General features: G+C 40.2%; 1 protein-coding gene across 2 annotated transcripts; it reads right to left on the bottom strand.

The window, feature by feature from the left end:
* Window positions 1–3,578: 3,578 nt before the first annotated feature.
* On the bottom strand, window positions 3,579–7,864 carry LOC131440456 (ER membrane protein complex subunit 1). 2 transcript variants are annotated; one of them, XM_058611744.1, is made up of 7 exons: window positions 7,647–7,864; window positions 6,481–7,580; window positions 6,365–6,382; window positions 4,933–5,742; window positions 4,718–4,870; window positions 4,489–4,659; window positions 3,579–4,436 (listed from the first exon to the last, which is right to left on the bottom strand). In XM_058611744.1, the coding sequence occupies exons 1-7, from the start codon at window positions 7,760–7,762 to the stop codon at window positions 4,042–4,044; spliced, it is 2,763 nt and encodes a 920-aa protein (XP_058467727.1). In that variant the 5' UTR covers window positions 7,763–7,864; the 3' UTR covers window positions 3,579–4,041. The 2 variants fall into 2 exon arrangements, with proteins under 2 accessions (XP_058467727.1, XP_058467728.1); XM_058611745.1 differs by lacking the exon at window positions 6,365–6,382.
* Between the last annotated feature and the right edge of the window lie 4,025 nt (window positions 7,865–11,889).

The raw sequence follows: 11,889 nt of genomic DNA on the forward strand, positions 1-11,889 counted from the left end.
AGAGTAGACTGGGCTGGTAAAGCAAGGTTTTGCAGTCGATTGGACGTGGTTCAGGTCTCGAAGTATTTTCCCCAGAGCCTCAACAGTAGCAGGTGCATCGGCCGGAGCCGGAACTTCCACTACCTGAGAGGATGGCGGATCTACGTCGTCACTAAGAGGATCTACGTCGGTGGTACGGTTTGGATGATCGTTCTGTTGGTCATCGTTGTTGATTTGCGTTTGTTCGACTATCGAGGCAGCGGGAAGTTCATCAGCGCTCCTGACGTCTAACGCACTGTAACGGGTTTGGACTGGTCGGGCAGAGTAGACTGGGCTGGTAAAGCAAGGTTTTGCAGTCGATTGGACGTGGTTCAGGTCTCGAAGTATTTTCCCCAGAGCCTCAACAGTAGCAGGTGCATCGGCCGGAGCCGGAACTTCCACTACCTGAGAGGATGGCGGATCTACGTCGTCACTAAGAGGATCTACGTCGGTGGTACGGTTTGGATGATCGTTCTGTTGGTCAGCGTTGTTGATTTGCGTTTGTTCGACTATCGAGGCAGCGGGAAGTTCATCAGCGCTCCTGACGTCTAACGCACTGTAATTAGTGCTAACTGGATGAGATGGTTGGAATTTTCTAGCATAGCCATCTGCCATCTCTCGTTCCGCATTTTCGGCACTGATTGAGAGAGGTGAGGGGGTTACTTTCTTCTCTCCCCCCTCGTGACCATATGAAAATTTGTTGGTTTCGGCTTCTGTATTTGTTGCGTTGCTTTCCATTGGTAGATCTGAGTGTAATGCGTTGAGTTTGTGCTGTTCTGTGCTATTTGATTCGGCCATTGCAGGTTTTAGTCGGAGACTTCCATCGTACCTGTGTCATTAGATTGATCCCCAGCATCGATCTTAGATTTTGAGGTCGGGTTTTGTGATCTCGTACGTGGTGGAGAGATTTGATTTCTAGTAGGGGTCCTGCTTTTCCTTGCTTTATTCATGTTCGTATTAATTTGATTGTTTCTGGTGATATTAACTGTTTCTTGATTTTCGCTCAGTACTTTACTTTTTTGTTGTTGTTTGTTAGTGGTGCTGTGGGTGGTTCTAGATTTGTTGGGTGATTGACTGTGTGGGCGGGTGTATGATGCGTTGGGTTCACTGAAAGGGTGTGACTCGATTTTTTGACGTTTTGTTTTGTGTTGGTCAGGGGCTTGGCTGTGACTTCCCGTGCTAGTATTGGTTATTTGTTTTTTCAGATCTTCCAGTTCAGTTCTAATTTTAGAGAAATCAGCTAGCTGTGTTCTGAGTCGGGATATTTCTTCCTGAAGTGCTGTTATTTGCTTGTTTTTTTCGAACTCAATATTTGTGATTCGTTCTTGAACCTTACTGGCAAAGGAAGTGCGTTTGTTGATTTCGTTGTATTCCTTTCTTGCCTCACCAAATGAGATTTTTCTTTGGATCTTGATTCTGATTATGCCCTCTTCTTCTAGGTATTTGGGACATCTTTTGTCAATTGGTGAATGTTCTCCTTTGCAGTGTAAGCATTTCTTCTGGGATTCACATTTTACTTCTGGATTGAGTGCGTGGGCGGAGGAGCAGTTTAGACAAATGGGTTTATCTGTCGGGCAGAACTTTTTGGAGTGTCCGTATTGCGCACAGCGGAAACACAATAATGGTGACGGGAAGTATTGTTCGACTGGGACTCTACACATTCCGACATATATGCTTTCGGGGAGGTCTGTCCCGACAAATGTAAGAACGCATAGGGGTGTGTTACGAAATTCTTGGTCTACTCTTTTCTTTATTCTACGAACTGCGGAGACCCCCTGCGTGTGAAGGTTTGTCCTCATCGATTCTTCGGATTCATCGATGGTATCGGGATCATAAATCTTACCTTGAACACAGTTGAGGGTCGGGTGTGGTACAATTTCTACTTCTGTTCCGTCAATTAGCTGTTGGATTTGTTGAAGTTTCTTACTTACCCGCTCGGAGTTGGTACGTAAGATGTATCGTGCCCCCTTGCTTCCTTTGCTGCTTCTACAAGTTTGTAATCTTCCTTACCTAGGGCAGTTTCAATCGATGTGGCGATCATGAAGGGCTTGCTGGGAAGTTTTCCGAGATTGACCGTTTGGTCATTACCGGACATGGTTAGGTTTCGTGTTGTTCTCAGCACAAGCACCTGGGTGGAGCCATGGTTGTTGTTTGGGTCGAGCCAGTCTGGTATTTTTCTGCGGTTCCCAGGTGGTCCACCCGGAGGTGGGGGCTCATTTACCCCCATAGCTGATCACGCACTTTCAAGATTTGATTGTCCACTGTCACTTTGTGTGCCTGAACAGGCCACTGTGCACTCCGGGTTCTTCGTTTTGTACCCGTTCAAGTCGTACACATTCACCGTTTCGATGGAGATGGTAGTGATTTGTTAATCTGGGAATTTAATTCTGATGGGGGTGGCGGTGCTTCACTGATTCAAATTTTTCAACTCAATGGGGGCGCGCTTGTTCACTTTCGTAAGAGTTTGTGCTCCTGTTACTTGGTGAAAAATTATACACGCGGATTTAACCGCGAAAACGCGATTAGGTAACTAGATGGTTTTGAGGTGCACGATACGTCGATATCACAATCCGGAGGGCGTAGTACCTACGGTGCTTCACTGAGCAGGTTTACCAGGTGGCGTAACACTGATTTTAGAAATTCCGAGGTGCGACGCAGATCTGATGATAACTCGACCGGATTCACCTAGTGTTCGGTTTGAACTGGTAGTCGTGCATGATTTTCCATAGCTGTTCTCGATCGATTGTGTCGTAGGCTGATTTGAAATCGATGAATAAGTGATGTGTGGGCACATTGTATTCGCGGCACTTTTGCAACACCTGGCGGATGGCGAACACTTGGTCCCATAAATCCTGCCTGATATTGTCCCACGAATTCGTTTGCAATCGGTGAAAGTCGACAGCATAAAATATGGGAGAGTACCTTGTAGGCGGCGTTCAGCAGAGTTATCGCGCGGTAATTGCAGCAATCCAGCTTATCGCCCTTTTTGTAGATGGGACACACGATTCCTTCCATCCATTCCTCCGGTAAAATCTCGTCCTCCCAGATCTTGGTAACGACCCAGTGCAGTGCTTTCACTAGTGCATTATCTCCGTGTTTTGGTAGCTCGCTTGGTAGTTGGTCAACGCCAGCGGCCTTATTATTTTGCAACCGGCTTACCACCTCCTCCACTTCTTGGAGGTCTGGGACCGGCAGTCTATCGTCCTCCGCACGCGTTCCCAAGTTCGTTACCGCGCCGCCACTTTCGTATTCCGCCACATCGCCATTGAGGTGCTCATCGAAATACTACCGCCACCTCTCGATCACCTCACAGTCGTTCGTGAGAAGATCCCCGTTGGTGTCCTTGCACATATCGGCCTGTGACACATGGCCTCTGCGCGAACGGTTCACCTTCTCGTAGAACTTCCTAGTGTCATTAGCACGGAACAGCTGTTCCATCGCTTCGCGAGCTGTTAGGTAAGGTAAGTGAAAACATCAAAAAGCAGTTTTTGAAGTATGAAAATGAAAAAGGTAGTCATCTTCCTAACTAAACAATTGAAACTCTAGAGACGATAACATCCTTGAATGGACCCAGAAATTTATACCATTTATTTTTATCAATCTAATGTTTTCGTATAATGCAACTAAGAAATCAGATATTTTTTCTGTGTTCTTCAATTAGAAAAATGGTCAGCAGTTTACGTTATGATATTGTTACCCATGTGATTTTTCGAAAGTATGTCATAATAATGTTACTCTTTGGTACTACGATCGAAGTCAAAACATTCTGCTTGTGAAACACCTAAATTTGATTGAAATGAATTGTGAGGAAATTGCCTAATGCCGTTTTTGTCTTTAGCGCTGCACTGGTGTAGTATAGTGCCGACTATACTCGCTCCAGTTTATGTAATCCCACCGTTGAAAACAAAAATGCTATGAGAATGTTCGTATGGCATGATAAATTACGCACAAACTAGAGTAAATTTAACAAAACAAAACAAGAAGCCTATACGCATTAGTTATCCTAGTTATATTGACTATTTTTTATTTCCATGCTTGCTTGATCGCTTTTTTCGAGGCAAACAGCTTCACGATATAGGAAGTGCTAGTAAGCAGTACAAGAACCACTGTAATCAGAAAGTAATCGAAGTCCTCCTTTAGCAAATCAAACGTTTTTGACGGAGCGACGCGTGTAACAAATACGTCCAAACCATGAGCGAATACAAGGCACGAACTTTCTAACCCTGAGGGAGCAGTGTAAATGCCCTTCATGTTGGCAATTGTCTGGTTGTAATTGATAATTATCTCATGAGGCATTGGCAATTCTGGCATGTAGGGAATGATTCCTTCTTCACGAGCCTTTTCCGGTGACGTTACTGGACGTCGAGGATCCAACAGTGCCCAGGACATTTCTGCTATGGCACCGGTGGTAAGACCAACTGAAAAATATATGTTATATTATAGGATTAACCCAAACAAAAATGTACTTACTTAGAACATGTTTGTTTGTAATGCCCTTCTCGGTGATAGTTTCTTTCATTGAGGCAACAGCTACTGGTAAGATATAGGTTTGCCGTTCTACAAGTGGCAATGGTGGAGCATCCAGTGAGCTCCAAGCTGTACTGTTTGTTTGAGTTTTTCCTTCGTACAGTTCAAGAGTGGCTACAAATGTAAAAATAGTAAAATCTGTGCACGAGATACTGCGTTTAGCTATACTTACAGACTTCCGTTCGGCGAACCTTATCATTGTAGTATGAATAAATGAGCCAGTTTTCCGAGTGAACCATATGTAGCGGAGGTCGAATACGTTTGTGAGACATGGAAAACACAATCGATCCAGATACGACATCCAAAAGGTAAACGTTTAAAATGTCTGAGAAAATAAAACGGTCCATTCTTTGATAATCGAAAATCAGAAAACAACATTTCACCTACATTTGTGTATGTTGTCTGGTCCATGAGTCGCCACCGCAACCAAGTTGGGGTTGATGTATTTGTACAAAACTGATCGATCGGCTAATACACGACCTTGGGAATGTACATGTTCAATTGGATTTTTACCCTCTATTGAAATAATTTTCTGTCCTAACCCTGGTCCTCCGAGATTCACGACCCATGTTGGTACAGTTGTTAGTTTACCGGACCGTGATTCGATCAAAAATCCTTTGATTGTGGCAGTGTCACGATCGGCACTGAACAAATAAACGTTATGAGCATACTTTTCGGAACTCTCCGGCAATACGTGAGCATCATTTTTCTCGTCCAAGATAAGCAATCCTTTCAAAAAATCTGGTCCTGTCTCGTGTAGTAGTGAAACCTGCTGAATTTTGTATGGTAACTGTGTTATCTCTCCATTAATAGGTTGTCCAGTGATCGGATTGAACTGATAGATAAGTCCATGTTTAGTCTTCTTATCCCGACCGAGAATAACACACTGCGCTGTCAGTGGATAAAAACGAGAAGTTCTCTGTACCAACAATTTCATGTTTTGGTCGTTGGCAAAACGGGTAATGCTCGCAATATATCTAACCCAATGTTGTTTACCACTGATGTTGTCTATACCAAAAATTTTACCACGGCTGGTCACGACAACCAGCATTTTGTGTAACCCGAAATCATCGCGAACTAGACCTGCTTTTTGAGCCTTTGACGGTGCGGGACCAAGTCCAAGAACATGTAGCACTAGATTTTTCACATGGCTTATTTGACTGGAGATACGTCGTTGCAATGCACCAAACACGTCCCCTTAAAGATTAAAAGGATATTGTAAGATTTCATTTTGCTGTTATTATTGTTAAAGTAAACTAAAGTACATGCAGACAAAGAATCTAATTAACGTAATTAACCATTGAATTCCAACCAGCCATTTTTAATGGTATAAGATAATCGTAGAAAAACATTACTTATAACAACAGAAACAAGTTCACTTCGACTTCGGACTTTCCATTCTGCATTTTTAGTTTGTAATTGATATGTGAGACCTGTTAATTTCTAGCATCTCATTGTTGGATCAATAAAAAAAAGTAACACCAACGTTATGGCACAGCCTTTACACGTTTTTATTTATAGTCAGGTAAACTTTAAATTGTCCAACAATGCGCCCTAGTGCAAGGAAATATGTTGTCTTTTTACATACTCAAATACTGCATCATGGGAGAATAAACCTGTCGACACGTTGAAAGTCGCCCCGGAAGTAAATGTTCGGAAATACTTATGGCGTTTTTTGAATCCAACCCAGTCGGAATGGGATTCTTTTTGGTATAAAACGAAATCAATATTATCACTCAACAACCACAAAATTTTACAAAAAGAACCATAGAAAAAAAAACAAATACCAATTATTTACCAATAGGACAACTAAACTTACATTCTAAAGAGCTCTCCTCTGTTACCATTTCCCAGGAAAAGTTTTAGCACGAATAATGGAATATGATTAGTGAGCACCGGAAACATTACGAAACAGACAAAAACGGATGATCTTACCATTTTTATTATTCAATTCTTCCTCGATTGCTCCTTCCGCATCAGATAACGTTAGATCCAAAAAGTCTGCCGTTTCAACTTCAGCCAGTGCTTCTTCGCGGGTCCATTTAATTTTTCCTGATTGAATCAAAGTAAATGCACCATCTGCACTGGAAATAAGCAGCCGGCAGGCTAACTGGTTACTGGAGGAACTCGGTTTACAACGAACAGAAATTATCTCTGGTTTTCCCAGGGATTCCGGGTAATCAGAAGAGAAGTCAATTGCTTCGTACGGGGCGTTTTCCGTCAACTTTATCGCCGATACTTTCAGTGTCTGTTGGTTTCTATTAACCGAGGTCAGTAGTAGAACAGGTTCACCTTCAATAATTCCATTGTCCACTAAGACGGCATCTTCTGGATTTATTTGAAGAGTTTGATCGGAATTTAGCCAGTAAATTTTGTTATCTTGTATTATAGCAGAATCGCCAAATAGTTTCTGCGGAGATTCGATAACGTCTTTCGCGAGTTTTTTGACAATAACTTGTTCACTGTTAGATAATAGGTTAATGGCTAAAATTTGATCACCCTTAGTACAGGCGAAAAATGGAGCAGTTAATATGCAACTTCCTTCGACAATCCATGGTGCTGCAAAACGGGTTGTAGTCTGTTTAGTCTGTTGGCCACTATTGGCTACATACTCTGTAACCTCGATATGAGAAGCCCAGATGGGGACAATATGATATAAGTAGCCATCCTTGATGAACCAATCCGCGCTGTCGACTTTCTCTGATGATGTTGGCAGAAGTGTCCATTCCCATTCCAGAGTTCCAGTATTAGGATTCCATCCACGGATAAGTGCCGGACTAACTCCAGAAACAGTTATTACATCAAAAGCTTTATTATATTTGCTTCCGCTTGATTGAACTCCATTTCGCTGCACGGGAACAGATAATAGTTTGATATTCCCTCGAGAACTTTTCTCTAGTATTTGTCGCCATATAATTTCACCAGTTTTGGAACTTATAGCAGCCAATACATTACTTTCGGTGGCAACAATTATTCGATCGGAAGAACCCGGATCAAATGCTCCATACTTAACCTTACCAATATAATGTTGACGCCTGAAATCAAGAGCAAATTATCGAATTCTAAACACAGTACCATTCAGAGGAAAAATGTGAACTAACCAATCGAATTTTCCAATCTGATCTTCATATAAACCACACGTCAAATGAAGTATACCGAAAATCACGATAAGATGTTGGTTTGATTTACCTTTAATCCAACTTGATAGAAAATTCATGTCGTGAAACTTATAAATATATTCACGCAGAATCACCGGACAGTACACACGATCGCGTTAATACTTAATATTTTTTATCGTACACGATTATAGAAGGTAGATGATTATGGGTAATCAAATTTATTGACAAGGAGGGGCCACACTGAGAAAAAATATGGGTATTCACTTCTACCCGCTTGTGAGGAATTCTGGCAACCGGCAGAAGTCTGGCTGCATTCCAGCTGCTGCCAAAATTGCGTCATTCTCTCGCCAATTGTGATTGAATTGAACAGCAGCAGTATTTTTTCTGGAAAATTTAGAAGTTTTTGAAAACTCAAATATGCGTCGGTAATTCATTTTGCTTTTGTACTACCGACCAATATTGATAAATGAAGTTCAATTTAGACTAACTTAAATACATTTTGAATGCACATTGCTTTAAAGTGTGTAGCATCATTGTTGCTCGAATATCAAAAATACAACGAATGTCTATGATCATCGCTCGCTTTTCTTCGCCTTTGTTCGATAATCGTTCTGGTATTCGAACTTGTCCGTATATTCGGGCGCGAACGAAGCCGACGCTGCTTCGTTACTTGCACGAATATCTATTCCTTGCAGTTGTTATTCGCATTGGACATACCCCCGAATGACTTAACGCGAATATCGAACGAATATTCATACAGCGATCATCGCCAAACCTAATTCGCGATGATCGTTCGTGCTGTCTTTGAAACATGCAAATTAAGATGTTTCCCCCCGCACTATTACCATAGTCTTATGTGTATGTGATGAACCATATTCCAGCATTCTCCCATTACTGCTATCGAACGAGATATGATGAATTTATTAGATAGAAAATGCTTCGCGAAGAATGGAAACCAACGATCTTCGCCGTGACGCTATTCGAACCAATTCGAAGAATAAAATAAATGAACGAATGACAAACGAATGTATAAAACGAACATGCACGATGTATACCAGCAGCGAAGAATGGATTAGTATATTCGGGTTCTCTACGATTATTGCTTATTCCTTTTGCACCCTTCTCTCTTTCGAGCAGTGAATAGTTCAACGTTGTTCGAGACTGGCATATTCGAAGGCAGTATAATCACAGCAAGGATGCGTGAATGAATTAGTTACAGGAAGAATATTTGCAACATTGTGTAGCATAAGTGCAATTATACATTAAAAATGTCAATATAGAGTTGTACATGTGCAGTGATATAATACATATGGTTGTTTGAGTTATAGAGCATTGTATGAGCTAGGTCACTCTCCTTGCAATTACTGCAATCGTTGTATTTCATATGTCCTATGGGTAAAAGTTCGAGAAAAAGAAAAAAAAGTTCGATATTTAGAAAAAAAAACTTTAATCCGTTTTGATGACTATTCAAAAGGAAGAGTAACTCGGTTTTGTTCACTTTTGTAGGTCTCTCTTTTTAAACATTACATCAAATTTGTATATCAATTCGATAGTCCCACGATAAAAGGGCCTAACTACTAATAGCGGCCCTTACACGATCATTAAAAGTGTCATTACTAAAAAGGAATGGCACTTTTAATGATCGTGTAAGGTCTACGAGTTCAGTAATGATGGAATTGTGGATTTTCCATCATTACCAACATTATTTCTTCTTCTTATTTTTTTTGTGGAAGTGATGAATATCTTTAGAACTATACGCGAAAAAATGACAAAGTGTAGATTTAAATTGTTAATATTTCATTAACCTTAACGTTTCAATGGCAAATCAAATTTATTTTCAGCTAAACGAAAATAAAAATATTGCTATTGCTGGAGTAGTTACAAATACTCATCATTAATAATGAACGTGTAATGCTAAAAAGTAATGATGTACAGTAATGCAGTAATGACGAGCGTTTGAGCAGAAGTGTCATTACTTAGTAATGACACTTTTAATGATCGTGTAAGGGCCGCTAATGAGAGCCTCGCTTTGTTTATTTTCTCTTATGTTTATTACGGAACCATAACTGCAATTTCTTGAAAGTTTCCAATATAAGTCGAAAGCTTGTGGTTTTAACTTGAAAGTTTTGCGAACATCAGCGAGACTGCAAGCTACAGAAGGAATCGAAAACACCGAAGAAGCAAAATACAAAGGTTTCGCGAGGCGAAGTCTGTAACAACATGTACGCGCAAACCATTGGAAGTAATAATACACCAGATATCTGGATAATAGACTCTGGTGCAAGTTCGTATATGACTTCAAATCAGGATTTTTTTGAACAGTTGAAACCTACGTCTGGCAAAGTCGAGTTAGCTGATGGGCGTATAGTTGAAGTTTTTGTTACTGGAACCATTATGATCGAATGTGTGAATCTAGAAGAATAAACAAGATTCGATTAAACAACGTAATGTTTGCTCCGGAGCTATAAGGAAACGATTATAGTCGATATTGTACGATATTTCTATTGAAGAATAAATCGTAGGTTTCCGACCGTATAGAAGAATACTACACAATTCGGTAAATATGCCAAGCGCATTAGATCAGATAGGGGATAGAGTATTCGAGCAAAACGTTGCTGGATTTCTATCGTAATCACGGAATTCACCCCGAACTCACAGCAGGATATTCACCATAGCAAAATGGAGTAGGAAGCGCCGTAATTGCTATATAACTTAAATATTTCGTTGTATGGTTATAGATGCCAACAAGATTTTAGATCAGATAGGGGATAGAGTATTCGAGCAAAACGTTGCTGGATTTCTATCGTAATCACGGAATTCACCCCGAACTCACAGCAGGATATTCACCATAGCAAAATGGAGTAGGGAAGCGCCGTAATTGCTATATAACTTAAATATTTCGTTGTATGGTTATAGATGCCAACAAGATTTTAGGCTGAAGCAGTCAATGCAGTAGTGTAACTGAAGAATCATCTTTCTTCTAGTGGACACAACACCATATGAACATTGGTGGGTATACAAAAACCTAACGTTTCATGTCAGAAGATATTTGGTTGCAAAGCATAAGGAGAAATAATCTCTTCATCGTTGGAGTACTCCCAGAAGGACGAAAGGCTGTAGGTTGCAAGTGGTCTAACAAAATAAAACTAAATGAACATTGAAACAATGCTTAGGGTATTTGGCATCAGCCTGACTGAATTCTATTTACGAATTTAATAGAACATTATGCATCACTTCGTGTAGAATAACAATGCTGAACTGATTGCGGTACGTTCAGCTAAGTAAAAGTCGGTAAAAATATTACTGAGTTCGGTAAATAAAATTAAGTGTGTAGCTTCAGCTTTCAGTCCGATGTATGTTTTCATTATCTTCTCAAGGTTACGTGCCCCAAAATCAACGTTGTGGCATCACTATTCGCAGCATTGTAATATTAGATGTATATGTTTTTTTTTTGTTGGTGTTGCTATATTACACGAAAAAGTGTGAATTTCTATTTACTCTATATACTCTGTCAAAATGTAATAAACTAATGGCGTTTTCGCTTGAAGCTAAACTCAACCCAGTTTTAACGCTAACTGCTGTCAAATGTATGGATTTCGGTTTCAGGTGAAAACGACTCAACAACATCGTATCAATGTAATGCAATATTTTTTAGCAATATGTTTAAAAAGTGGATAAATATGGTGCGTGATGTTCAATACATCGATATTGTTTCAATATCGACTGAAAATCACAAGCCAAATTACCTCCAAAATTACAATTCGTTTTTCCTTTTTCGTATGGAAAGGTTATGCATTCACTTTAACAAACGACTTTTGAAAGGAGGCCCGGAGGGCCGAGTGTCATATATCATTCGACTCAATTCATCAAGTACGCAAAATGTCTGTATGTGTGTGGATGTATGTATGTATGTAACATTTTTTGCACTCACTTTTCTCGTAGATGACTGAACCTTTTCTTTTTTCAACATTGCAAAATACGTATCTGTATTATAATGTTTGATACACTTTTGTGAAAATAGTGACTTTGTGAGAGTGTAATGATGTGCCATAGTAGAATTAAACGGCACAACAACAGTACTATTAGGCACGTAAACTAATTTCTAAGCTTGCCTCGAAAATATTCCAACTGATAGTCATTGTCAGTAGAAGACCAAACGAATTAATGTAGGCTTTTCTGATTCTCGGTTTTCGGTTAACGACAGGAAATTGTGACTATAGATTCA

Source organism: Malaya genurostris, chromosome 1 (assembly GCF_030247185.1).
Source record: "Malaya genurostris strain Urasoe2022 chromosome 1, Malgen_1.1, whole genome shotgun sequence".
In the NCBI taxonomy this organism is placed as follows: Eukaryota; Metazoa; Arthropoda; class Insecta; order Diptera; family Culicidae; genus Malaya; species Malaya genurostris.